The 27,664-nt window shown below is 43.0% G+C and overlaps 3 protein-coding genes across 3 annotated transcripts; 1 reads left to right on the top strand and 2 right to left on the bottom strand.

Moving 5' to 3' along the window:
- Positions 1-1,523: 1,523 nt before the first annotated feature.
- Positions 1,524-6,171, bottom strand: DUSP3 (dual specificity phosphatase 3). Its single transcript, XM_034070210.1, has 3 exons — positions 5,989-6,171; positions 4,066-4,292; positions 1,524-3,102 (listed from the first exon to the last, which is right to left on the bottom strand). Exons 1-3 carry the CDS (start codon positions 6,108-6,110, stop codon positions 2,897-2,899), a joined length of 555 nt encoding a protein of 184 aa, XP_033926101.1. The 5' UTR covers positions 6,111-6,171; the 3' UTR covers positions 1,524-2,896.
- A 56-nt stretch (positions 6,172-6,227) lies between these two features.
- LOC101880732 (ras-related protein Rab-18-B-like) lies at positions 6,228-12,408 on the top strand. The gene is made up of 7 exons (XM_034070017.1): positions 6,228-6,415; positions 6,489-6,544; positions 6,757-6,818; positions 8,832-8,904; positions 9,782-9,900; positions 10,628-10,694; positions 11,115-12,408. Exons 1-7 carry the CDS (start codon positions 6,243-6,245, stop codon positions 11,282-11,284), a joined length of 720 nt encoding a protein of 239 aa, XP_033925908.1. The 5' UTR covers positions 6,228-6,242; the 3' UTR covers positions 11,285-12,408.
- Positions 12,167-27,298, bottom strand: MPP3 (MAGUK p55 scaffold protein 3). Its single transcript, XM_005141606.4, has 19 exons — positions 27,193-27,298; positions 26,205-26,315; positions 25,855-25,973; positions 25,291-25,368; positions 24,571-24,651; positions 23,942-24,079; positions 23,749-23,830; positions 23,338-23,423; positions 22,756-22,830; positions 21,785-21,981; positions 20,930-20,994; positions 19,813-19,833; positions 18,259-18,300; positions 17,392-17,556; positions 16,745-16,825; positions 16,315-16,408; positions 14,951-15,059; positions 14,184-14,306; positions 12,167-13,654 (listed from the first exon to the last, which is right to left on the bottom strand). The coding sequence occupies exons 2-19, from the start codon at positions 26,227-26,229 to the stop codon at positions 13,475-13,477; spliced, it is 1,761 nt and encodes a 586-aa protein (XP_005141663.2). The 5' UTR covers positions 26,230-26,315; positions 27,193-27,298; the 3' UTR covers positions 12,167-13,474.
- Between the last annotated feature and the right edge of the window lie 366 nt (positions 27,299-27,664).

Here is a 27,664-nt window from a genome sequence, read left to right as displayed (position 1 = left end):
CAACTTCACTCTCAAGTACAAAACCCCTAAGCTATTACTTTTTCCTTCATTCTGCTGGATTTTACATGGTAGACACATTTCTTCCATGATAGAAACATGGAGTTACAGAAACTCCATCCCTTCTCCATACTGCTATTTACACAAGAAGCAACACACTGCTCTTCAGGATAAACACATCACAGTATTTTAGCTATAACCAAGGGGTTTCAACTCCAAAAATGTAGTGTTGCAATCAATAGTGATTTGAAAAAATACTTTCCCCAATTAGCATGTTTGTAAGGAACATCTCACACTTCAGAAGGACAAAAAAGGTGCACTTCTTCCAGTACTGTCCTGGTTTCATATTATCTGGAAAGAAAGTTCTCATTCCCATTTTACACAAACTTTCATTCTACAATCAAAAAAAGAGATTTAGAAGCATAGAGCATATGACAATGCATTTGAAGCATACAATCATCTCTTCTTGGCAAGCTTAAATAGGCAAGAAGAATTTGAAACATTACTGTACTCAAACAGCAAGATAAGACTAAAAGAGGCAGACTATGGTCCATTAATGGAGCAAGGGACTGACATTCTAAACTATTTTTAGCCTACTCTAAAAGCAGAGCTAGGCATGGTTTTATTACTGAGTCACCCATCAGTAACTCAAAATAGGACATACCATCTTACAGCTCAATTGTCAAATCAATTTATAGCACTTATTTCTCTCCACTCTCCTACTATGAAACATTTGTTAAAATCATTTCTGTTATGCTAAGCTAAATGGGCCAGATTAGCACTGAAGTTCCCATTAGAAGTGAGCAGTGTCCTATGAATTGAAAGAATATCTTGAATACGAGAAGGAATTCCTGTATGTCTTGATTGGTCAGGATTTCTTACAAAAACAGGTGAAGAGACTCCATTTATTAAAGTGTTTTGGTTTAATCTGACAACTATCAGCATTCTCACAACCTATGGAAGAGCAATAGAAAACTAATGCCTACTGCTTTCTTGGCTTTTTAATGGACTGTAATGCTTGACTTCTTAAGTAACAGGTCAGACAAAAGTACATGCCTGTGAAGCTCTTTTTTCTCCCTGTAGTGCAGAGAGGTATTAGGAATCCATGGTGTGAGACAACATAGGAAGAGAAGCTATTCACTTAATACTAATATAATGGGATCTAACAGTGTATGAGTATGTAATACTGATATATTGGTATGTAATTAGCCAATTAAACTATCTACTGCTCCTCACTACTAAACCATCTTGATTCAAGGCAAGCACTAAATACTGACTGTAGGGAGATGAAAGGAAACACTATGGAGAGTGTTCCCCAGTTGTCCCTTTAAAGGACACCTAAGAAAACCCTACTTGACTTGCCAGTTCCCATTCTGTGCAAGAAACAGAAATAAGCCTGGTCTTCAACAGGAATACTCACCTCCGAGTCTGACTTCAAAGAAGTTATATAGCTATGCAGGATTCCCTCCCACCATTCCCACCCCCTCCCAAACCACACAACCCCAACAACCAGAAGCAAAACAATGTATGTCCTTTGTGATTTTTGATTAGCAAACTGAATATACAAAAGTAGATCTGGTCTTATATTTGTTACCAATACAACAGTGTTTGTTTAAGATAGTGGTAAGATTTCTAATCTAGAACCGCATTAAAACACAGATAAAAAGGGAACACATATATCTCAAGTTCTGTTAGTTCAACCAACAACTCTGAGTTTGCAGAGAAGGCCCTTTGAATTAATATTGTGCTATAAGTCCCAGGTACACACCTACACACCATCAGGCATACTGTAAACACAGCTCTCTCTCCTAACATTGCAATGACTCGTTTCAACTTCATGTCAAACAGAATGAATACATAATTTATTTAAACACAAAGGAAATGTTTCCTAATCAATGTGGTATGGAACAATGCTCATCTCTATTTAATCACGCCATGCAAGCAATCCAAGAACTCCTGAGTGTACTTCTGCAAACTGCTTTCTAGGTACAGCTGTGCTGCCCTACTGGAAGTAATCTGCATATGTGGTCATTCCATCCTATGTTTAAATAAACAGTGATAGGAAAGAAGGGAGAGAGAAACTGTAATTCCACACAAGCCTTGTGAGCCATTATATTCTGGTACTCAGGACTTTATCATACATCCAGTACAAGCACTTCTAAATATAAACCATTTTTAATTCCTTGCTCTTTTGCTCAACATTTGCTCCTGACTTTGTTTTCAAAACAAAAATAAGAGCATTTAATATCAACTATTTCTTGTCAGTCACCAGAGCAAGATGTACAAATACTCTTGGAAATAGAGTGTACATCAAGACTGGGCTCTGAATGGCTTTACTACCACACAGTGTGCATTGCATAAATCCACACTAAACACAACACTGCAAATACTTCATTTTACAGGCGAGTGCTTCTGTGTGTCTATATATATGCTTCTCCATTTCTTGAAGCTCCTACACTCAAACTTTAGGCACTGTGTGCATGAAAAAGAAGCTTTAGAAAGTACAGTACTTCAATTAAAAGTGAGTGATGTGTTGGGGCTCTCATAAAATTGTGCTCTGGTGGGATATAAGACAAGGCTTAAATGAATCACACTCAATGCCAATGCAAACCACAGATGCAACAGAGTCTGCAGGAGGCTCTGGCATATGTGTGAAGACAGCTGCTGTCACTGGAGTTACCCCTCTAAAAACACTTCCTCATTGCAACAGCTCCGAACAGTGACACAGTTTTGTGCCTCCTTGAAAGACAGACCCAGAGTTTGGAAAGGATACTTTCACCAGACAAGAGCAGGAATTCTGTCTCCCTCAAGGAGATTGAGCTTGGTGCTTGGGGTTTGAAAATCTAAAGCATCTAAGACATCCTCTGAGAAACTTCAAAAAATACTCGAGTGCTCTGCTCTAGGGCTTCAGTTTGCCCTCCTTCACTAAGCGCTCATTGAGCTGGCAAAGCTGCCTTAGAAAGCCATCATTGGGGCCAATCTCTCGCTTCTGCCGGACCGTGCACAGTGCAGTCTTGACATCCATGTTCTGGCGAAGCATGAGGTAGGCAATGACGAGGGTAGGAGAACGGCTGTAGCCCTCACGGCAATGCACAAACACTTGTCCTGCAGGGAAGACAGGTCATAATTTGGGTTATTCTGGAATATACATTTGAAAAGCAACATGAAATAGTTAGGATATAAAGCATATTAATGTTTATGATTTATGGATGTGCCTCGCAAACCATTTAACCTCATTGATGTTTGTCCTGTTTGTCTCAGGAGAGCAGAGGGGGAGGATTACCTCCCTTGACCTGCTGTCCACACTCCTAACTCGTGCGCTCCCTTTGCCCATTTGAGAGAAAGAACTTAGAGAATTGTGGGATTTCTTGTTCCTCCCCTTTTACGTTCAGTCATGAAGCAAGAAAGAAATTAAGCTTAAGTAGGAATAACTGGTATACTGAAATGGTCAGAACAAACACCATCTGGCCCACTGCACTATGTCCTGAGGTTTCTGCTCTGAGGAAACACACAGGAGAGAAATGTGGCAATCAACATTGCAAATCTCATCTCCAGTTTCTGCAATCCTGCGGGAATAAAAAGGTCACCATCACCAATCTCTACCCTTACTGTACATTTGGAAAACCCACAGGTTGTAAGCATTCTTCTGCAACGCATTACTTTTATCACTTCTGCCTGTAATTTGTAATTCCTAATATCCTAAAACAACTTCCAGGTCCTGAATGTTTTTTCCTAAAAATTGATTTTGCATGTGATCCACCACTTCTATGGAAAAATAAGGTAACATCCTCCAAGAAAGCACCATTACATGACACAATAGCTTCAAAGTCACCTCTACAGTGACAGACTTCCATTTGCCATATGCTGGAGATCTACATGTATAGACAGATTATGATGCCTTACTGTATTATTCTGGTGTCTTTGCTACAGAGCCTTGATCTGAATTCCTGACTTGGTTGTTCAACTGGTAATCTGAGCAAAGAGCCATTTTAAACAGTAAGATAAGTTGCTACAAAACATACACAGTACCCAGAAAACATGACAGCAAGATATTGCAGTCTGCCTTACCATCCTTCTGGGAAAGTGCTTTCTCAATAAAATCAGCTGCCTCCTCAAAATAGCGACTGAGGTTAAACTCTTGCGTATCATTAGCTTTAATCCCATGGTATCTGATGCCTGTGCCTTCATAGAACTCTGCATTGGTGTTCACATGCATGAATGACTTCCCCTCTGCTGCATTCAGAATATGAGTTATCCCCAGATGCTGCAGCTTCGCAATGTTCTTGGCTATGAACCTGTATGATAAAAAGTATCAAGAAAGCAATTAGAATTTGGTGAATCATCTCAGTATTTATGATGTCCCCATAAAACCTCAGCTTTTTCTGTTAACAAATGCTAAATACACTGTGCCCAGAAGTGATCAGCTACAGATTATAAATTCACAGAACTATCTAGAGCCATGATCATCAGCTGTGCATGAGAAAATGCTTCTTTCTTGGCTGACAACTGAGCAGAGCACACATGAAACTTAATCTGTTAGACCTTAATATGGCATAAAAATGTAACTCTTTCTGAACCTAAAATGATGACCAAAGTAGGAAAATCCTGTAGCTTACAGAAAGCCCAGTAGAGTTAACTGTTATCTACACAAGCTAAATGAACATCTGGAGCGTTCCTTTTCTCCTAATGACTCTTCACCCCTTAAACTGTAGTGTAAGCAGATGAATCCTTATGCATGACTGAAGCTTCTGCATTTTCTGCTGTCTGTGCCAAACAACTATGGCAATGAGACAAATATTTGTAAAGACTTCATTACCCAAACAAATGTTGACAGATTTTCCATCTGGCAGGACATCATCTGTGCCAGGGGACAAGTATCAGTGTCCGGGGAATCCTGCTTGCAACACAAAAGTAAATCCTACAGTGCAAGGCCAAAACAAAGTATTAATTCAGCTGTGAGTTCCTATGCTTAGCGGGGCAAGTATACAGTTTAAGTAATAGTATATAGATTGGTATATATCTGATACTGCTCAAGAACAATAGGAACTCATGTCCTGGAACCGTGATTAAATCTGGCTCCCCTGGAGGCAAACTCATTCCCAGTGAATGAGTTTTGTAGATTTTATAGATTATTTCCTTACACAGCTAGAGCCTTTTTCTGCTCCCTTTCCAAACAGTTCTTGGATCTCTCCCACTCTTAACATTTCATTCCAGTTGCATCACGTTCAATGTTGAAATGCTAACTCCTTCAAATGGTAACATCAGACAAGGGGTAATGGTTTTAAACTAAAAGAGAGGAGATTCGGGGGGGAGGCTCATGTTACAGTCTTGCTTCCTTTGGGTAATTCTGTCTATGGTTAAACCAAGACCTAGTATCTGTATTGCTACTTTGCTTGTGTTTCACGTTCCAGCTTATTCATCTGACAGTTACTACACCAGTGCTGTGACTGGGCCTCTGCAGACGATGTGCTGCGTACACCTCATGTCATCCTGTCCCCCCTCCCTCTTCTGTGTGAGTGACCATAGCTTGTTAGCAGGGGTACGATACATCAGGAGAGCAAAAAGCCCAGTCCTGACACAACTGCGCAGCTGTTTCCTTCTGCAGCTACTTAACCAGTTTTAACCTTGTTTTGCCGTTATTTTAGCGCAGATTTGGGACTTCAACGGGGTACCGGCCATTTCAGCAGCTGACACTGCCGAGCCGTGCCTCGCCATCAGGCGCCCCGCGCACCTCGGGCCTTGCAGCCGCGGAGGTGCTGCTGCCGGCGCCCCAGCCCTCGAGGCCTTGGGGCTGCCCACCCCAGGCCAGGCTCTGCGCAGCAGCCCGAGGGCCTCCTGCTCTGCCCCGAGCTCCCGTTCTTGCGGCTCCTCGGTGAACCCCCCGCTGCCCACCCCGGCCTCTGCACTCAGGGGCTCGCAGACACGGGCCCAGCCTCCGCCGCGGCCGGCCTCGCCTCTCGCGAGCCGCCCGCCTCGGCCCGGCGCACTCACGCGTTCCCCACGTGGATGCGCGGCACCACCTCGTTGCTGTGCGCGCTGGGGAGGCTGTAGCAGCCGCTGCCGTTAGCGAGCAGATCGTTCAGCTCCTCCACCGAGATCCGGTAATCGGACATGGCCGGGCCCGAGCCGCTCCCCGCCGGCCGGCCGGAGCTCCCTCAGCACGGCCACTCCTGCCCGCCCGGCTCCGCCCCCCCGCCGCCTGATAGGCGGAGCCGCGTCACGTGGTTGTGGCGGCGGCGCCCGGCATGGCCGGCTCCAAAACAGCGCGGCGTGGGTGCAGCGGTGCCATCCGGTGCCGTCCGGTTGTAGGGCTGCGGCAGTACCGAGCCGGCCGCTCCCGAGCAGCACCGGGCATGGACGCTGCAGGCCTCACCCTCAAGCTGCTTCTGATCGGGGACAGCGCCGTGGGGAAGTCCAGGTGCGGGGGGCCCGGGCCGGGCGGGCGGAGCGCGCTCGGCACCGCGCTGAGCTCTCGGGTTCTCTCCCCACAGCCTCCTGCTGCGGTTCGCGGACGGCACGTTTGAGCCGAGCCTGAAACCCACCATCGGTGAGTGCGGCATCCGCCGGGTCCCCTCCCGTTCCTCCGCCCCTTCAAGCCGGGAGGATGTACGCTTGTTTGGGTTTGGGTCCCATTGGCGAGAGGCAGCGGGGGGAGCCGGGACCGGGCGCAGGCAGGGGCGGGGGACGCGGAGCCGGCTACGAGGGCGGCATCAGTCGGTTCGTTCTTACAGGCCTTCATTCCGTTCTGCTACGTCTTAGGTGTTGATTTTAGAGTGAAGAAAATGGTGATAGACGGCCGTGCAGTGCAGCTTGCCATATGGGTAGGTTTTGTCCCAGATAGGGATAGGCTCAGCTCTTGGCAGATGTAGAAACTTCTCCAGCTTATTGTGCCGCTCGTCCCCCGCTAAACTCTTTTGCATGTTGAGATTGTATTGTTATGATGCAAATGCGCACAGAATGGCTTGCTATGACCGTACAACTGTAGCTACAGACAGGCTTCATTCAAAACAACTCTAAATGCTTCTTTGCTACGTTCGTGACATCAGTTCTGGTAGAGATCGTGACTGCATCTTCCTGCTGTTATACAATCGGCTTACTCAAACCCTCTCTAAAGTGTTAGGCTTGTGAAGCCTTGTAGGAAAGGCAGGCGCTTCGTGCTTGTGTGACCCAGAAGTGCTCTCTGGATAGACGGTGCTGAAGTCGAGTAAACTGCAGAAAAGTGATGTTCAAGATGATGAACTGCATGATTGCTGTAGGGGCTGTGCAGCAACTCGGGGTGTGTTATACCAGAAACAGTCCAGATGCTTGATTTTGGTTAAAACTATGGAAAAAGAAAATACACTCAGTCCTGAACTATTTAAAGGTTGGTTCAGATTTAGTGGGAGACTTGAGCATTCATACTGAACTTTCTGGTGCTGTATTTCCAGCACCTGCAAAATGGGAAATCATATTGCAGCTGCATGATCAGGGTTATTTATAATATTAAAGCATCACATTTGTTTGGAATGGGATGAAAGAGCCCTAGAAGCATTAAATTGTATGTGTATGATCATAGGTATTTAAAAAAGACACTATTATTGGTTAAGTAATTGTGACTACTGCAAAGAGAGCAGAAATGTGCCTTAGCCTGCTATTAAAACAGTAATAGAAATGCAAGAACTTGGATTCTTTTATTCATTTACACTTTGTGTACAGAATGCAGAGCAGGAGGGTAAAGTCACACTTGCTCTAGCCAGTGAGCATAAATATTGGCTGTTTTCTAAACATGCTGCACACAGATCAGAGGCTTTGCTGAATATAACCAAGATATGTTTGCCCTGATGATCATACAGGGGTGTGTCTGCTTGCTATGAAATCGAAAGCAAGGCCAGAACTTGCACAAGTTGTGTAACTGGAAAAGGCACTTTTGCAGCAGAGTGTAACAGCATCTGGAGAGGCTGCTCATGAGGAGTGGGGGAAGCCAGAGCGAAACTTTAATGCATGTAGAGAGCATCAAAGTGAAAAAGAGGCTTCTGCTTTAGTGCCCATGTGTGCATAGGTGCCTGATAATACAGTCTCTTTAGTAATGATGAAACAAATGAAGTACCTATATTGCCAGTTTTAGTTTCTTTTTTGGCCAAGCAGTAGTATATTACAATATAGCTGTTAGTCTGTATTGCAGTCTGTACAGAAACTTAAATAAATTTCTTTGGTAAAACTTGTATTTGTGTAGTTCTTCTGCCTCATTCTTGTTCTGAGTTTTTGAATTTCATTCTGTGCTTGGCAGCTGTATAAAGATGGTGAGAGTGCATGTGCCATCCTGCAGCCGCAATCGAATGGGACTACTGATTTAAAACTTACCTGCTTAGACTCTTGGCAAACTTGAAATAGTTCTAACTGGATTCTCTTTTCCTGCTATGGCAGAGCAAAGGGAGCTCTTTGGAATTACTGTGTTTCCTTTCCTGCAGTGTCTGTCACTAGGAAACTACTTATTCTTCACTTTGTTTTGTTCAGTTCACTGTTAAGTGATGAAGCCTTGCTGCGTGGCTTGCAGCAATAACCTTTGATGTATTTCACTGGAGTTGCGTTGACTTTCATGTGTGTACTCATCACTTTAACCTTCAGTTAAGTTCTTTCTATACATTTCACTCTTCCTCATGTACTTTTTGTTGCTGCTGCCGTTTCCTGTCTGCTTCCCTCATTCTGTTGTCCTACGGTTATCCTTTTTGCTCAGGATAAAATTAACCTTTTATGTCTTGAGTAGTTTAAAATACCTTTTTTGTTGTAAATATATTTGATTTTTGTGTGTGTGGTGGGTTTTTTTTTTTCCTTTTTCTCTCTCTTTTCCCCTGTAGGACACAGCAGGACAGGAGCGCTTTAGAACACTGACTCCCAGTTATTACCGAGGAGCTCAAGGGGTTGTTTTAGGTAGGAGGTATATGGAAGAAAAACATGATTGCAAAAATGGTGGTCTTTATTACTACATATGGGCATATCTTTGCAAAAAGAGGTTGTTTGAGAGTCAGAGGAACGATTGTGATCGTGGCTTTTACCACATCACTACATCATTAACACAAACACAGTGTGCAAAACCACTGGCAGGAAGTAACGCTGCTTCAAAACATTTTAAGCTTAAAATACAGAGATGGCACATTGCAGGCTGGTGAGTTATCAGCTTTGTACTTCCTGCTTCAGGGAGTTTCTTCTAATCAGGCATATTGGGGGTTGTGTTGGTTTTTCCCCACCGTGAAACTATTGATGTGATTATAAGACATGAGGTTTGTAGCACATGTAATGGATGCCTAGTCAGTCCCTTCTGAGAGCACCATTCAGGAAAAGAAGGGATTCTTATTCTCAGGTTTGGGGAAGGCTGAAGACCTTGCTTTACAAAATATGCTTTCCAACTGGGGTACAGCTTTTTAAACCTTAGTAATCAAATCAATGCAGTTACCAGTGACCAAAAGTTACTTTTTACTCCTGTAGTTACACAGGAAATGAGGTGACAAAATACCTATTTTAAAGTATTTGTTGCCCAATTCACAACTAGTAACAGGTATAAGATGACAACTGGTGTGATTTCCAGTCACAGATCTATTGCAGAAATGCTTGTGTTCTTAAATCCTTAGTGATCTTGTTCCAATGTGTTCCAGCTCTGGGAAGAGAGTATGATTGATGCATCTTCTGGAATTCCTTAATACTGCTTTTTGGGGGGCAGTAGTTAGCTAGGAGGGGCTAAGTTCTGCCATAATCAAGTAAATAGCACCAAGACTCTACAGCAGTTAAGCTCCTTCTCTTCTGTTACCAGTGTATGATGTTACAAGAAAAGACACATTCACAGGACTAGATGGCTGGCTGAATGAGCTGGAAGTATATACCTCCAAAAACAGCACCGTGAAGATGTTAGTTGGCAATAAAACCGATAAGGTCAGTTTAGAAATGCATTCTCTTGCTCTCTTGCACTCTTCCACTTATTTCTCAGTCATTATAGAGTGTAAATGTGAGATAAGTGCTGAAACTAACAAACCTGTTACGTTAGGAGGTGGTGCTGCTATAACTGAGGGAGCTAGCTTGGGCAAACTCCATTTACTGTGTTGTTTTAGAATCAAATCTAGTTAAAAGATTTGAATGGAAAATCACCTGGAGAGATGCAGTTGATGAGAGATTCTGTTAAGAAAATATGAGGTTCTACCTAAAATCTGCTGTATCCCATTGGATGTAACTGCAGCGCAACAACACAACTGCTGCTTTCTTTTTGACCAGGCTGTTTTGGACAGGTGCTGGGGAAGGAGAATTCAGCCTTCAGATGGCTGTATTTATCTGTAGGTGTGAGGTGCACTGGTTGCTGTGTGTTTCTTGGGTGTTTTGACATAACTTAGGTGTCTATTGCATAATGAGATGTTTCACTTTTGCTTTACTGCTACAAGAGGTTCCCATGTGGCTTTCCAACAGATGTGATGTTGCTGCTGTTCAGTTGGAACCCCTGACAGCCTGCGTAGCAGTAAGCTGTCTGTAGAGTGGGAAGATCATGATTATTACATGGGTTTAGAGACTTTTCCTTTCAACAAAGCCTCTCTCTGCAGTGGTGCTTTTCCAGGGACTTCCCAGAAGTGGCTGGTGTGGCTTATTTTAGTCATGTTCTTCATCTCTGCAGCCTGATCGTGAAGTAGAGAGACGAGAAGGACTCCAGTTTGCTAGGAAACGCTCACTGCTTTTTATAGGTATGTAACCCTCTGCCAACCCCTTGCGTATTGCTGTTTAGTTTAGTATTGCCAAGTGTGAAGTGAAGCTTCTTGAAAATGGGTCCAGAAAGAACTGAAATGCCTAGGGGAAAACATGCACCTCCTCCTGCAGTCTTTGTTTCCCTGTTTAGTTAGGGAGTACTTGTCTTGTAGGTTTCCTATCACAACCTTAGAACAATTTCTGTTTCTCCATTATGGAGAGAAGGTGGAGGTTAGGAATTGTTTTCATGTGATGCTTCAGGCTGGGATGCATTCTGTTTGTGATCTTCAATTTAAGTGTGCCTTTAAGAGAGAATGGAGAGGTTCAATCATTAAAAACCCTTATCTTTTCTCTGGTCCCAAAAGACCTTCTTACAAAGTGGAATTCTCCTCGTTTTTGTTTTCTTCCCCCTCCACTAGAGACCAGTGCCAAGACACAGGATGGGGTGCAACATGCCTTTGAGGAACTGGCCATAAAGATCCTGCAGACCCCAGGTGTTTGCGATAGTAACACAGAGAAGCAGCGAATGCAGCTGACAGGATCACAGCAGGATAAAAGCTTTTGTGCTGCGTACTGTCCACTTGCTTAACTTCACAGGTGGCTATTGTGCCTGAATGGATTTTGTTGTTAAAGCAGGGTGGGAGCAGTGGTTCCAAGCACAAGTTTGTGCCTTGTTTGACCTGTCACCAGCTGAGTGGATCCAAACCCCAAACTGATGAGCAAAGTACTTTTTGTTCATCAACATTGTTTCTCTTTCCTTTCTTCACAACTGAGATCTCCAGGTATCCTTCTTACCTCACTTCTCTTAATGCAGATTTCTATTACTTGACTATGTTAGATCATAAAGCATACAAATTAACTTCTTTACTGCTAGTCATTTGGAATATTCTAAGATGGTAGGAGCAACCTTGCTATTAGTGAATTCTGACCCCTAGACAGTATCTTACCTGGTGTTCTTGAAATTAAATCTGTATCCTCTAAACAACATGTTTTTCTTGCAGACTGTAAAAAAATGCTTGTAATCTGCAATACAGATGTACAGTGAGATCAATCTGTCCATTTCATAGTTTCATCAGACCCCTTCGTTTGAAATGCTGCTATTTAAATATTACCCTCAGTTTTTCACAAGATAAAGGTACGTTTGTCATATAACGTACTTGACAGCGTGTCTCTTGTCAGCCACACTACAGGGCTGGAGAGAGTGAATAGCAGAATTGATGGTCCACCCCCATGTGAAGGAGTTCTTATACATTTGCTGAGGCTACTAGTCTGACACCAGATGTGTGCTGTCAAGCCAGAGCAAGTGTCTGATTGTGAGAAGTGCTTGTTCTTGTAGCAATGGCAACCTCAATGCTTATAGGCAGGCAATGCATCAAAGGTGCCAGGGTATGCATTTGGAGAAGATGGATACCGATGACTGTTCTACACAACTGCTTGGGCTAGGATTAACGTAGATTCAGCAAGACTGGTATGTAAGAAAAGTGCTTTTAATATGCAACATTGTTAGTTTTGCTAAATGCAGTGGAAGAAGAAGAACAGCATACTGTTAAGATACAAGGAATGAGACTGGTGCATCAAAAGGTTTTGTTAAGGGGCATGGTACATAGGAAAGGTTAGACCTCAGCAGGCAGTGGAAAACAGGAACTAGTTTCAACTAACACATACCTGTACAATATTCAATTTTCAAATAAAGCCTGGGTGCTTCCAGAATCATCTCTCTGCCTTTTCTTAACACCCATCTAAAAATCCTGTATATCCAAATCTCCTGAAATACAGACAAAGTCCTCTTCACAGTTTTCTTCTTCAGGGCTTGATGGAGCCAACTTTGGAACAAAGTCATAAATGCTGGAAGTATGATGATTTCTGCCAGTTGCTTATTTACTTTGTACTTCAGCCTCATTCTATTGCCCTTTTTGGAGCTGCTGTGTTGGTGGCAAGGTGGTATCCTATCAGGTGGCATCTGCAAAGATGTCTTGTAGAAAATAGGCTTCTTTAAAGTCCTGTTTTAAGTCACATGCAGTTATTCTCATGTAGACTAAAAAATGTCTCTGGCTTATGAGCTGACCAGTCACACAGCGGTGTTCATAGGCTGTTTAACATTTGTCCTGTGGCAGTAGGAAGAGACTGGGATGAGCATACCTGTGCAAGACAACTTGGAGACATTGGGAAATGTGGCATTGAGATACCCCCCCAGCCACTAGGATACCTACAACTTGTAGAACTGGCCTAGTTTTAATGCCTAATGGGAAAGGATTTGCAGTTAATGATCCTGAGTGTAGGGAAGCATTTTCTGCTGGCCAACTGAACTTCTGAGTGACCAGTAATGGCACAAGCACTGTCCAAAGGACATCCCTCCGTGTCTGAAGCACTGTGGTCTGTAAGCATAGTGGTTCCTGCAAAGTACCTTAACTCTTGCTACAGAATTTGTGTCCAAAGGCTAAAGATTCCACTGGTTGATGCCCTAGAACTGCTTAAATGGTTTGGAAGTGTAGGACCCTCTGTGAAACTTCACTGTACAAAATGCACTATTTACAGTCTAAAAGTCACTCCAGTATTTTACTGTGCTGTTTAGTCTGAGTGTTAACAGCTGTTATGCAAGATTCTGATTCAGGAAGGCAGTGTCTGCTTCTGACTTTGCGTTTTTCCCAATACAGTCTGTATGTATTAACTTCTAGACAGACCAGCAGTTTTGAAGTGAATTTGACATAGTTCCCTTTTCTAATCCATATATTTACAAGACATTTTTATAGTGTCTTTGCCTTAAACAGATAATAACAAGCTATGACCTAACCCAGTTGACTGGCACCCAAAATGAATCCTTGTTTAGTTTCTCTAACACAGTTTTCAGCTGATTACAAGCGCTCTGGAGATCTTCTTTCACCAGTATAGTGTCAATTAAATGGCCATACTGCTCTTCAATGAATGCTGCTGAATTAATAATTTCCTGCTGTTCTTCATCCTGCTAATCAACACAAAAAGATGGCATGAAGTTTTGAGCATGTCTTTTTAATTACCCAAAGTAATGACATTACACACTTCCAGTATTTTTGTTCACATTTACACAGCACCAGTTTGCAGTCGGGCTTGGTTTGGTCCTTGTGAGACATCCATACACTTCACTTTGAGTGTGCCTGATACACAAGTGTCACTCTGGAGGTGTTGGGAGTAGGTGGCTGCCCTTGCCATTTCATGGGACTGCTCATCAGAAATGTAAAATGATTCTTAGTTTATCTGAGTTCAGTGGCAGCTTCTCCTGCTGCAGCCCAGAGTGATGTACACAAAATCCATGTGGAAGATGTGCGCTTTGCTTCATGTTGCTTATAGGCAAGTTATAAGGGAGTCAAATACTTCATTCTGAGGTCCATCTTAGGACCCCCTTAGTGCCCTCTCTCACTCTTGCAGAAGAGGAGCCCTTCCACATCACACACATGCTAGCTCAAATACTTCTTTTGTATCTAGAAAGAAGAGATGAAAGTCGGAATACTTACAAGAGGAACTGAGGTTTCTTCTGACATGGGAGACTTTAGGACATGTTTCTTCTTTTCTGGAACAAGAGGCTTCACAAAGATAACATAAGGCTTAAATTCAGGAGTCCTCAAATGCTTTACTGCCTGTGAACAGATACCTTTTGTTATCAGATGTTTTTTGTTACCTGTCAACAATGTACTCAGACTGGGTTCAACAGTTTCACTAGTACACACTGCAAAGTCCTGTGTACTATACAGCTGAGCACAGTAATCTTTGCCTTTTCTAAAGACAGGTTAATGTCAGTGCCCTGCCTAGCTTACAGGAGCACATAAGCTTCCTGGATCACACAATCTGAATCAAAATGTCAAAGATTAACCCCCAGTATGGAAGGAGTAAGAGCAGGTACATTGTCACTGCTTACAACTCCAGTAATGCTTCCGAGGCAGTAGGGATGAACAAGAACAAAATACTCATCCATGCTCTCAGTATTTTCTCTAGGACTTGAAACAGGTTAGGAAATGATGCACGTTTCTGCATCCCACAGTGAGAACCAATAAAAGTGTCATCAAGGCTGTAGCAATGGACATCTAGGAGCTGGAAACCCTGCGCTGCTTTCTCAAGAGCCCTATTCCACTTTGCTAGAAACCATGTGTTAGAAACACAAGCTCCAAGAGCATCACTGTTCTTTGCAGGGCAAGTAGCCACAGATGGTGACCAGCATCAGCTACTCAAGCTTGCAGCCTAGTAAGAAATACTTGCTTTCTTTAAAATAAGCTGTAGAACTTACTTCAGGTACCACATCCACCAAACAAACCTTCTTTTTGGCCATCACGGACCGGATTGCCTCAAGACTGGTACCATACAGATTTTCCTTGTATTCTCCATGTTCCACAAATCTAAAAAGTCAATACATTTTTAAAGACCATCCACCATGAATATTGAACTTACAACATTAGATATAGCTGTTTCCTGAAGTCACAGTAGTCAAATGGGGGTAGGGGTGAAAAACTGGGGAGGAGGGTGGTGGAAGTGTGTGTTTTCTTTCTCTGGTTGCTTAGTAGCAATAGTCTTCCCATGTCACTGAGAGCTTATCAGCACTGCTGACAGGTACGGGAAGAACCTGCATTACTTCAGTTCACTGATGTTCAAGCCTAACAGAAGAAAGCTGGTGTTTCCCACAGAAAACAGAACAAAGCTGGCAAGGAAATGGACTCCAATTTTTCCATCCGGAAGATGGAAGCCAAAAGAACCTGTACTTTCAGGAAACACACAGTCTTACAGGAAGTCCTTCATACTCACAGATTCAGCCTACAGGACACTTAAAGTAGACTTAGAAATAAAACTTATCTCCATTCAATAAGCCCAGCTCAGTGCATGTTACCTCCACTAGCTTCAGTTCTGACCAATACTACTTAGGATATGCAGGCTTAAATTCTAACTTACGATCCTCCTACTTAGAGTCATAGAATCAATGAGGCTGGAAAAGATCCTCAATATCATTGGGTCCAACGTTTACTCCACCACTGCCAAGGCCACCACTAACCCATGCACTGAGGGCCTCATCTACACAGTGTGTGAACACTTGCAGGGATGGTGACTCCAGCCCTGCCCTGGGCAGCCTGTTCCAATGCCAGAGCACCCTTTGGGGAAGGAATTGTTCCTCAGCTCCATCTAAATCTCCCCTGGTGCAGCTTGAGGCCATTTCCTCTTGTCCTGTCACTTGTTACTGGGGAGAAGAGACTGACCCCACCTCACTCCATCCTCCTGTCAGGCAGTTGGAGAGAGCAATAAGGACCCCCTGAGCCTTCTCCATACTGAACCTCCCAGGCCCCTCAGCCGCTCCCCATCTCTCTTGTGCTCCAGGCCCTGCACCAGCTCCATTGCCCTTCTCTGGACCCACTCCAGCCCCTCAATGTCTCTCTTGTAGTGAAGGGTCCAGAACTGAACTTCTCCTCTGTTATTTCAAAATTGCTTTTTACTAAATTTCTGAGTTAACACCATGTCCAGACTGAACAAAGAGAGCTTTTTACTTGGAAAGCTTCTAATGCAGCTAAGTCCAACATTACACCTGATGTAGGTATTCACATGATGTAGGATTTAACTAGCAATGGGTTTGAAATACAGTCAGTTATGGCAGTAAAGTTAACTCACTTGTTTTGCTGCACATCTGTCTCAAAGGATTGCTTAGAGACAAAATTGTATTCTACTCCCTCTTTCTCATGACTTTTCTTTGACCTGGTTGTATCTAGAAGAGAATGGAAGCGAGACATGGGAGACAGGTCAACAACTGTATTTTCTCTCTTTAAAGTTTAGCTGGTGTGGTATCCTAAAGAAAAACCATCCTCTTTTAAAGACATGGAATGTTTGGGCTGAATCATAGGTTACCAGTTTTCCAAATGAGTTCTTTTGCAATTTACAATCCTTTTTTCTTCCTGTATTCAGTTTCTAATTCTTTTAATGGACACTGCAAAAAATGCTATCTGTTCACTTGGGAAAACACACACACACAAAATAACAACAGAATTCCCATGGGCCTGTGGAATAAAGCAGTGACACACAAAAGCCAATCAGTGTTACTCACGTGGAACTGCCACACCATACTCCTGTGGGTTCTCTGACACAACCTTCTGCTTGAGCTCACTTAATCTGGCCCCCAAGCAACCTAATAAAATAGAAGTGACTGAGACATTCCTGTGTGGAATGAAATACTGCAAAGAGAACAAGTAAGACTGATTTCACACAGTGTGATGCAGCAGCATGCTTCAAGAAACCTGTGCATGAGAGACCTCATGAGCAGCCACATTCTGCTTTGAAGAATACAAGAAACAAACTGAACCCTTGAACAAGTGTTGGACAAACACTTGTCAGGCACCAAATCAGGAAGTCTGTAATCTTAGCAGTTTAAGGAGAAACCCTTGATTTCTAGCATAAGCATGCACATGTTTGGGTGAGAACCAATAGAAAATGAGTCACAAAAAATGAGCATCATTATTTTAGGAAGATTTAGTGAGTGTGGTTGAGTTTTGCCTTTTTTGTTCAGTGGTTTTTGTGGGCTTTTTAATATCATTTAAAAGAAAAGAACTTCTGACCAAAACCAGAAAAGCCTTAAAAAAACCTCCCATCAGAAAGCTCAAACTAAACACAAATCTTTAGGTGTTTAGTTCTGGATTCCTCTTAGAAAGGAAAAGGGAGATACATGAAAAATTTTGCCCCAATTCTGCATCTTACCAATCAAAACCACCAGCCTCTGCTGTTCACCAGGCTGCTGCTGGTATTTTGTGACCTCTTCATAAGTCAGGAACTCTGCTGTGTCTGTCTGCTCCGCTTGCTTTCCTTCATTCACATTGTTCTCCTTCTCTTTACGACTTAATCTAAAGCTCCTGCGTAAGCCAGCTGTAGAGAACAACAAAAGGTATCTTCAACCATAGAATCATAGAATGGGTTGGGTTGGAAAGGACCTTAAGATCACCCAGTTCCAACCCTCTGCCACGGGCAGGGATGCCTCACACTAAATCATGTCACCCAAGGCTCTGTCCAACCTGGCCTTGGACACTGCCAGGGATGGAGCATTTACCACTTCTTTGGGCACCCTGTGCCAGTGCCTCACCACCCTCACAGAGAAGAACTTCCTTATATCTAATCTAAACTTCCCCTGTCTCAGTTTAAACCCATCATCCCTTGTCCTGTTGCTATATTCCCTGATAAAGAGTCCCTCTCCAGCATCCTTGAAGAACCATGTCTCTTTTCAAGCTTGTTCAGCCAGAAGTTACTCTTTGAATGAGTGTCTTAAAATAATCACATCAGTGCCTATGTGCTAATTATAGAGATGAAAAATATGCATAGCAGGTAGATAACCAAGCACTCAATCTATAATAAAACCCTCTTCATACCACTTTGATTTGCCAATTGTTGGCTATGCACATTCCAATCTGCACAGAGCTAATCTAGTTTATGAACATCTGGGCAATTGACTCTCATGTAAATAACCCAGAGGTTATTTTACCATGTGCCTTTTCCTTTTCCCTTTCCTTTACAGGGGGCAGGGGCAATGCAGGGAAGAAGAAAGGAGAGGAAAAAGGGATTCTGGTTTCTCACCTATGTACTGGCCATTGAAATATCCTTCGCAGTCACAGTCTTCTGTAAATTAAAAAGCAGGGGAGGGGGAGGTAAAAAAAGGAGAGTGAGATACCTTAAACAGTGCCTGCAATATGAGCCTGCCTTCCTGCTGAGGGAAGGAGAACTTTTCTATCCTCCATTATATGCACACACTTTTCCTACACAGATATTAATGATAATGATGGCTTGCATTTGAAAAACATCCTTGATGTCAGTCTTACACAAAATGTTACATCTTGATATTTATGGTATTCTCTTCAATATTCATTATGTTTGATCAGTGCTGCTGCTACAGGAGCATTCAGACTTAAGTCAAAAAGAAGAGTCCACACACAAAGCTTTTTTCTTTCAGGTATGACTTTCTAAATGGGTATGATTGTGCAAGAGTAGCGACACTTGAATCTCATTTGAGCTTAAAAGGGGAAGCAGAGATGACTGAAATACAAGCTCTGAACACCTTCATTTTGACTAAGTTAAATTATCACTGCACATTAATGCTTTATTTTGAAGGTAAAACTTTGATGCTTTTATCATATGCATGGAAGTAAAATAAGATGCAAATTGATGTTAAGAAAAAAACCAACCTACCCCTCCTCAAACTACAGCCACCTGCAGGGCCCCTAAAAGCATGCAAAATAAAACATGCTCCTTAGCTGCAGAACACTATCCTGCACTCAAACAAATCCCAAGTTCTTATACTTCCTGAAAGGGGGCTGCCTGTCTTGTTAAAATATAGGCACCTGTGTGCTCTAATATCCCCTGAACTCTTCTCTACTCATTGTAAGGAGGAGCCCCAGGCAAATATATGTCCAGTTTAAACCTGTAACAAAATGCACCAAGCCAGGTCATTGCACACAGGTATGCAATCAAGCAATGCCAACACTAACAGAAGACACTAGTAGCAATATACACCTCTCCAGAGCTAAGATCAGAGCTGTTACTTGGGAGTATTATTCTCAAGAAGCATGTGGAGTGTGAATGAAATCACAGCATGCAGAATTCAATTGAAAATACTTGCTATTTGGAAAGGTGATAAAACGCCTGAGCCCAACACAGAGGCTCATAATGAAAATAACACAGAAAAAAATAGTAAATTAAATGCTTACAATGAAAATAACATAGTTCTGAAAGCTGTTATTTATCATGAAAATAACACAGTCCAAACAAACAGTGAAGAAAAATCAATTTGGATTGATACAGGTGCTCAAAAATGTTCAACTCCAATATTTCTTTATTCTTTTAAAAATATAGCAATACAAAGCCTGCATTTAAGGTGCAATTCTCTCAACCTCACTCAGAAACCCAGAATGTGCAAATGCATATCAGAAGACACAAATCTTTTCTCTCCAATCAGAAGTACATTCGGAAGTTACCATTACCTAAGTCATCATTCCAAACTAAATGAAGTATTAACTCAGGAAGAAACTGCTGTTGGAACAAGCTCTATTCACTATTCCCTTTGCTTATTGAGTGGTTTAGAAAATGCACTGGTCATTTATATTCATAGAGAAAATGAGTTAGGAGAGTACCTACCTTTATCAGAAGACTGATCATCTGTAGTTAGCATGAAAGGCAGAGTTGGGATGATATTAAAAGACTGGCAAATGATTGAATAAAATTAGAGGGAATGATTTGCTTAATGGGTTTTTCGGTCTCAAAAGAAATGCAGTGATGTACCCTTATCAACTGAAGACTTTTGTGCTAAAATTCAGTATTATAACCAGTTATCAGCTTCATTGTCTTGCATATATCTGAGAAACAGCCTAAGTAGCAACCCTCACTGCATGCTTCCTAACACTGAATGCAATGGAAAAATCATTTGGAAAAGCTTCATTTAAATCAGTAATGCTATTTTGATACTTGGTTGAGCATCTTCCCTCATTGTAGCATAAGAATACCTGTATCTTCTCACACGAAGTGCTGTGTATGGCACATCTAAGTGAACAGAAAGTCACTTCTATTACTGAGGACAGACAATTTCCATATTCCTAGTCTACATGGTATTCCTAGCACAATATCTGGCTTCAGAGAGTCACAGGGTTTCCCGACACATCTGTAATAGCCATGCTGAAGTACCCAAGAGCAACATGAACATTATATGCTGGGATAATCCCAAATGTCTTCTGCCTTCCATCACTGACTAGTAATTCCATCACAAGCAGCATTTGTTGTGCTGTTTATTCACTGACAGATGTTTGAGAGCTGTAAACAAGAATCACTTTAAAGCCTGCTTAAGACCAGCTCTGTTACACTGAGGCTGAAATGCTCCTGTGGTTTTTATTTGCCTTAAAGCTACACTTAATTTTCCTGTGAGTTTACAGTCAGCTCATGCATCGCGTTAGTTTTGCAGCTTTCAAGTTTCAAACCATAGAAAAAACTTGAACACTGGCAAACTTGAAAGCATCTGAACAATGTGCAAAGCCTCATGGTCCTGAAAGGAGGAAGGGATGGACAGCTGTGTTTTGTGAAAGCAACAGGCACTAGCAACACAGAATAAAGCTCAAACCCAAATCCTCTCAATTAGCAGCTTGTATCCATGCATGGAATCAATGGCAGATTACACAAGATACATTCAAACACATCATTATTAAAATAGCAGAGAAATACTGAGGTTGGTATTGCCTAAGACATCACTCAAGGACAGACTTACATACTGGTTTCTTCACAGTCCTTGGGTTGGGCAAGGTGCCTATTGTTCTTCTGTAAGTCAGTCGCCTAAATAGAAAAGAATTCTATTTTAGTTACATAAGCTCAGAATGATGAAGAATTTACAGCATCTTCTACATAGAGCAGTGAAAATAGCAAACCAAATAGTGTTTTCCCTTTTAAAATATAGAATGTCCCTGATTCAACACTTTAAAAGACTTTTGCTTTTAAACCAGTGCCTGAGAAAGAAGATTCTAAAACACTTTGGGCTTTCATGCATCAGAGCACAGAAATCAACAGCATGTTACTTTTATCAATGGCACTCTATTTCCTTCTCCCCAGCCCAATCTCTTTTGGCAGATTAAACCCCCAACTATTCCATTCCATTCTTGTTGAGAATCCAGCTCCTAGTTGCCATTTCTTACAAAGGATGGGTAAAATTCCTGTCTGGACAGGACTATGAACAACCTGGTCCAGTGGAAGGTGTCCCTGCCCATGGCAGGAGGATTGGAACTGAACTATCTTAAAGGTCTTTTCCAGCCTTAACCATTCTATGAAAGTACAAGTCTGAAATATGTTCTCTTCAAAAACCAAGAGTCAGAGACTGATATTCCACATTTCATTCCATGTATGTTTGTTTAGCAAGTGCTTCTGTCTTCATCCTACAAAGCATAAGTCAATGGCAACCTACATGAGGAAAGCTAGGAGGTTCATTATACAGTTAGAGAAGATGGAGCTTTTTAGCACTTTTCTCTAAGCCTCTGGTATTCACCCTGGCATGATCCTGCCTTTTGTGTCCTGTGAAAAAAGCAGCAGCATAAAATCAGTGTGACACTATTTGTAACCTTCATGAACAAACCTTTCTTGGAACTGTTTTGAGGGGATCAAGCCTGCTCTGAGATTGGTATCACCAACACGCTTTGCTTGCCACCATGTGGGATCATCTTGGCTTACAACTTCTAGGACGTGTCTTCTCTTAAACGGCAGCCCAGCCTCCTGGCAAGGAATAGCTCTGTCTTCATTGGGATTATAGCAGAAAAGTGCCCTCATAAACACCTTTAAAAGAAAGCAACACATTGTCCTGGTTTGGAGAAAACTGCCTTTAAAAGCTTACCTAGTCTTACATCACTAACTACATTTACTCTTCATCTCTCCCGTATGCTTTATGATACTCAAAAATACTGAAATCTACCAAGCTGCATCTGCATTTGGACCTACTCTCTTCTGCAGAAAAAGAAACTAATTTTCAAGCACAGGCCCAGTCATTTTGTACTGGTATTCTGGAACATATGGCTTCAAGGAAAATACCAGCAACTGAGAGCAGAGAAGTAGAAACAGAGACTGACAGAGGAATCCTGTAAGGGAGCAGTTGAGCAAGAAGTCATTGCTGATCAAGGAGGGCAAATGAAGCAGTCAGGTGTGTGTTGATGTTTGCAGTGGGAAGGAAAACATGCAGCTCTGTTTGCAAGCAAGTCTGTTTTGACTCAAGCAAGCAATGAAGTGCCCAGAGTAATGGGCAGACAGCAGCTCTGTTGGGAAGACAAGACTGGGGGGAACACCAATTCTAATTACACAGATAAAACCAAAGGGGCTGGATCTCAGAAGTGCAATGGAAGAACATGTGCCCAGGTGGTGAAGAAGAGAGAAGTCATCTAAGTAATTCTACCGAATAAAAGGGCACTGCATTTTACAACAAGGAACTGCTCTACTATCTTTTTCATTCAACCATGTGTCTGTGACATTCCTCACAGCAGGAATCCTGCATTTACAGAGGTGCCAGAAGCATGTGAATATGAAAGGCATGCCTCAGTATTTCACTAAGCTGGGTACCTTGCTGTCCTTTAGACGATCTTCTTCTTTGATAGCTGGAATTATTTTTAATGTTATTGATCCCTGAGACTGAGCCTGAAAAAGAGGGAAATGGGTTTTATTACTTTGAAAGTAGCATGAGACACAAATCAAACCATTCAAGTCCCAGTTTAGGAGCTAGCATCTTTCCTTTCTTGTCAGAAATTAGACTGGCCAACATAATCCACTATGTAACTTCACTACAGAGACTATTACAATGTTCCACAAATCCTTCACATGGAGACATCCACAGTAACTACTTGGCTAGAACACTGTCAGACCTGCATTAGAATTCCTTCATTTGCTTTTAGCAGCTGCATTAATTTCTGGATTACAGTTCACAGGGCATGAAATACTTCTGTGACTTTTAGTATGACACGTTTCTGAAGTCAAAAGGAAAAGACTAATATACCGGGAAAAGAAAAACTCTTAACACAAAAGACAAGCAGGGATTGCATCTTTTAGCTCTATACATACTTTAGACTCTTGGTTAAATTCCATTGTCTATTGTGATTACTACAGCACCCCAACATTAAAGATCTTGAAATGAAAATCAGTGCAGACCAAAATCTGACTTATTTCTTCCGGTCGTTTGTGAAGCACAGTAATACCATTGACTTCTCTTAGTTCATCTCCAACATGGACAAGACCTGAAAAGATGGTAGGTGAATTAAAGTAAGTCTACAGAATGGAAAGCACCACTCCTTTGATGCCCAATCTAAGTCAACAGCATGCACCTCCTCTCCTCCCTTCCCCAGCTTAATGGATTTCCTATTAGAGCTAAGTGCCTTGTTTGCAACATGTTCTGAAGTCTCTCGCCCTTATTCCACATAGCGTTTTGTTTTCATACAGCATCAGACTTAGAGATTCTCATTCTAGGTATGTGCATACAGTATACGTGTGCATGCAAAAGTTTGAAAATGTTAAAAATCTTTACAAATGCAATTTGAAGTCCCTTTTTGCTCAGCAATTTACCGCTGCGATCAGCTGCACCACCTCGCATGATCCTGGCGACAATCACAGCTCCTGTGTGCTCATCTCTTCTGATGGTAGCCCCCTGAAACAAAACAGGCTATTTGGCATCATCTTTAAGGATCTCTTCCATACTCACAACGATGCTTTTGCACGACAGAGCTCTATGACTAGAGGTAGGGTATGTTATATATACCAGGGGTTCTTGATTTTTCACTAGCCGAACAATTTTCACCGATTCCTCATCAAAATCATCATCAAAGTTATCAGGTAGAGGTGGAAGGACAGGGTCAAAGTTCTTCTGTGCTACAGTGTCGTGTACTAAAAGCATTGCCTGCATAAAGGAAATAAGAAACAGGAATGTAAAGGGGTCAAATTACAGTTTCCAGTTCTCCTGCTCCCAACATTACAGCAAAGTTAATCTTTCCCCTTCCCACTCTCACCATAAATTGCAAACACAAAAAAAGATGTAGCATTTGTCTTACCCATCATGTGAACTAGATTTTGGTGTATGTTGATCTTTGAAGTAAATCTGGGCAATAACAACCTAAATAAGTTCACGGAATGGAGATGAGAAGTGGTATCCTCTGCTTTTCTGCTCCCTCAGAAATATTAGGGAGAGGAGGGAAGACAACTATGTGCATTATGCATGAAAGGCCTACCCTGTTTCTTCTCAATCGCTTTTATATCCTAAGGCCTCTGCAACAAGTCACAGTGGAAGAGAACTACAACCTGCAGGAGGTTTTTCCTTTCTCTTAGGGCTGCAGTGTAATTTATCCAAATAGAAAACATTTGATCAGATTCAGGTCTCTGGTGTGTTTTTACCCTGAGATGCGGTGTTGACAACAACTGAAGCAGTTCTTTCTCCTCATGATTCACTGGTGCAGTCTGCAATTCTTCTATTACCTTTAAAATAAAAATTAACCTCAAAATTAAAGGAGCCCACCAAACAAAATCAGCTATTTGCAAGTGTTTCTGGTGTTGCTAACTTCTATCATCCTTCAAATCAGCATGCACCGACCACAGCTCTGAGGATGGGGAGATGCTGGATCCAGAGCTATAGATGGCCCACCACTGGACATGTTTGAAGTCAGGTTCCAGAGAGCTTTGAGCAATGTGAGCTAGTGAATGGTAGCTCTGCCCAGGGTCAGATTATATCATGTTTCAAGGTCCCTTCCAACCCAAACCATTCTAGGTGAACAGCAATGCTGTTTGGGTAAAGGTTTAAGTCTGAATGGGTTTAAGACTGAATGCTTAGCTGGGATAGTCTATTGTCAGGAATTGACTGAATGCTTTTTTCATGCTCTCCCTTATGAAGGCCATTAATAACACTCTTCTGTTGTGTGCCTGTCTTCACCAGACATTTAACAACATACTTTTCAGCTCTCATCGCCTTGATCAATCATGACTGAAACTAGCCAACAGATTCCAAAGATCTAGGGAAGATGAGAAATACAGCCCCACGTAGCACAATCCAAAGCTCTGATCTGTTAGAAAAGCTGGCTTAAATAATAGGAAAATAAGGAGACAAAAACTTTTACTCACATCTTCAACTAGTCCTGCTGCACTGTGTAAAACAGGAGTTGGACTCTGCCTTTCATAATGACGGAGTTTTTCATGAATCTGGAAAAGATTATTCAAGTATATTACTACAGAGAGATACAAAACTTCCTGAACATACCCACGCTGGAACATTTTGATACTTAAGGGATAGAATTTTTCTGAGATCAGTGTTAGAACCCCCTCTCTTGAGGTTTGTTTAGAAGTCCTTTAGTTTTCTTTTTGCTCATGTGAAGTTTCACAGACAGACAGAAAATCTGTTCAGACTTCAGCAGTGTAAAGGAAAAAATGAAGCCATTTCACACTGCTTGTTAGATAGAGGGCACTGGATCTGCATTGTGGCAATCCAGGCAGAAATGGGGTTTTTTCTAAGTAAGATAGGTTAATTGTTAGTGAATGTTCTTAACGTTTGTGCTTTTGCATGCTTTGGTTAGCACAGATTTCCTAAAATAAAAACCAGAGAGCTTTAGCATAGTAAATGATTGATCAATCAAGGGAACAGAGAATAAGTAACCTGTAAGGAAGACATGTTCATACATGAACATTTACCTTCATCAGGTAGTTGAGACTCTTTTCACTGAAGACATCCCTAAGGAATCCCATTTCCTCTTTATGATTTGAATCTGGTCTAAGCTGAGATGTCAAAAGGGCCAAAGTTTCATGCAATCCTAAATGTAAATTGAGGACAGAACAGAAGCTTTGTAGATAGCATAGCTCACAGGAATCTCCTATTGCAGACTTAACACTACCAGCTTAGTCATCATTTGGCAGTTACTAAGAAGTCCACTTGAACTATCTTAACTCTATTTTAATTAACTCCAATTTCAATTAATTTCCTGTGCTAAACACATACACAAGGTTTTAGTCACCAGCCTGGTGAAAGCATGAAGATCAGTTACCTGAGTCTTCTGAAAGCACTGGCATGGCCTTGTTCTTAGCCCCAGAGACAACTGTTCAACTTCAATCAACTTGATTGTTTCTTCTTTCTGGACTGTGATTCAGAGGCAGTCCTGAAATGAGCAAAGGTAACACCTGAACTCAAGCATGGGAGAGAAAACAAAAATGGCAAGCTTGCTTATTCTGTTCTCAAGACAGACAGGTTTAGAAGGTCCAAGTAACTGAAAAGCCAGAAAACACACTCTGCAGAATGGACATCTAAAAGCACCAGTAAACCACCACAAGCACAGAAACAGAGCAGAAAGATGCTGCCATGACAAGATGTTCTGGGGCTTCCTGAAAGGACACCTCGAAGGTATTTACATCCCCCTGGCATTCCGATGCAGACCACGCCACAATTACATCCAAATCATTAGAGCTAATAGGAGTGTTAACCTTGGTCACATGTACTAAGGATGCTACAACATAAGGCTACTTCCAACACCCAGGAATTCCTTTAGATGCTTTTATCGCGGTTTTCTCTTGTCACTGAGATACATGCAATGAAGGATGCTCCTTGCCAGGCAGGGCTCCCCCTCTCCGCACAGAGCTTGCCGTGCGCTCCACCGACCTCGGCCACCGGCGGCAAGGCAAGCGCGGCCGACCCTCCTCACTACCCAGCCGCAGGACCGACGGGCACGGAGCGAGGTTACGGCCCGGCCCGCACCGATACGTCCGCTTCCAGACCTGCTTCCCCGCCGCGGCTCTGCGGGCACCTTTCCGGCCCCATCTCCGCCGCCCGGAGGGCTCCGCACGGCTTCTACCGAGGCCTCGGTCAGAAACCACCGGTGAACCCCAGCGGACCCGGGGGCTCCCACCCCGCCGGGGCCCACGCCTGCATCAGAACCCGGCCCAGCCCCGCCCGGCTGCATAATGGCGCCGCTCCGGTCCTCTGCCGGTACGGAGCCGCTCCGCGCACCGGGAGCGGCGCTGCCGCCGGGGCCCCGTTACCTGCGGGTACGAGCCCGAGGGCGGACCCGGGTGCTGGCAGCCCGCAGGTCGCTGAGCAGCTCCTCGGCGGCCGCGTCCCGGCAGCTGCAGCATCCCTCGCTCATGCGCCCTGGTAGCCGCTCTATGCGCCGCCTCCCTCCTTCCATCCCTCCCTCCAGCCTGACAGGGTCCGCACCGGGAGCTGATCCCGGCCCCCCGGCGTCCGCAGCCTCCTTTGCTGAGTTCACTGTGGGGAGCGGGTCAGCACAGGCACCTACTCACCCAGCTCGGTCTGCTGTGCCATTGGAAGCACATTGTGGTGGCTTTCTGCAGCTGGTTATAAAGGGATTCATCCCAAGAGGAGGGCATTGGAGCATGCACGGACGGGGTCTTGGGTGGGGAGAGACCGTGTGGACATGGACCGAGGACAGTGGTTGCCCTGGGGCGGCCGTCTCAGCACGGCAACAGAGGAGGATCAAAGAAGAGCAGAGTG

This window comes from Melopsittacus undulatus, chromosome 17, assembly GCF_012275295.1.
Source record: "Melopsittacus undulatus isolate bMelUnd1 chromosome 17, bMelUnd1.mat.Z, whole genome shotgun sequence".
Taxonomy (NCBI): domain Eukaryota; kingdom Metazoa; phylum Chordata; class Aves; order Psittaciformes; family Psittaculidae; genus Melopsittacus; species Melopsittacus undulatus.
The sequence above is the reverse complement of the archived record's forward strand: the minus strand, read 5'-3'. Positions and strand labels throughout refer to the sequence as shown.

Bases quoted from the DNA above. Each gene is read 5' to 3' on its own strand.
- DUSP3 (XM_034070210.1), bottom strand. From the start codon at position 6,110: ATGTCCGATTACCGGATCTCGGTGGAGGAGCTGAACGATCTGCTCGCT. The intron at 4,293-5,988 runs GTGAGTGCGCCG...TTTATCATACAG, and splicing joins CGCATCCACGTGGGGAACGC to GTTCATAGCCAAGAACATTG. The intron at 3,103-4,065 runs GTAAGGCAGACT...TCTTCCCTGCAG, and splicing joins AGCACTTTCCCAGAAGGATG to GACAAGTGTTTGTGCATTGC.
- LOC101880732 (XM_034070017.1), top strand. From the start codon at position 6,243: ATGGCCGGCTCCAAAACAGCGCGGCGTGGGTGCAGCGGTGCCATCCGG. The intron at 6,545-6,756 runs GTGAGTGCGGCA...GCTACGTCTTAG, and splicing joins GAGCCTGAAACCCACCATCG to GTGTTGATTTTAGAGTGAAG. The intron at 10,695-11,114 runs GTATGTAACCCT...CCCCTCCACTAG, and splicing joins ACGCTCACTGCTTTTTATAG to AGACCAGTGCCAAGACACAG.
- MPP3 (XM_005141606.4), bottom strand. From the start codon at position 26,229: ATGCCAGTGCTTTCAGAAGACTCAG. The intron at 19,834-20,929 runs GTAAGTCTGTCC...TGCTAACTACAG, and splicing joins GACTGTGAAGAAACCAGTAT to ATGATCAGTCTTCTGATAAA. The intron at 18,301-19,812 runs GTAGGTACTCTC...TTTAATTTACAG, and splicing joins TGATCAGTCTTCTGATAAAG to AAGACTGTGACTGCGAAGGA.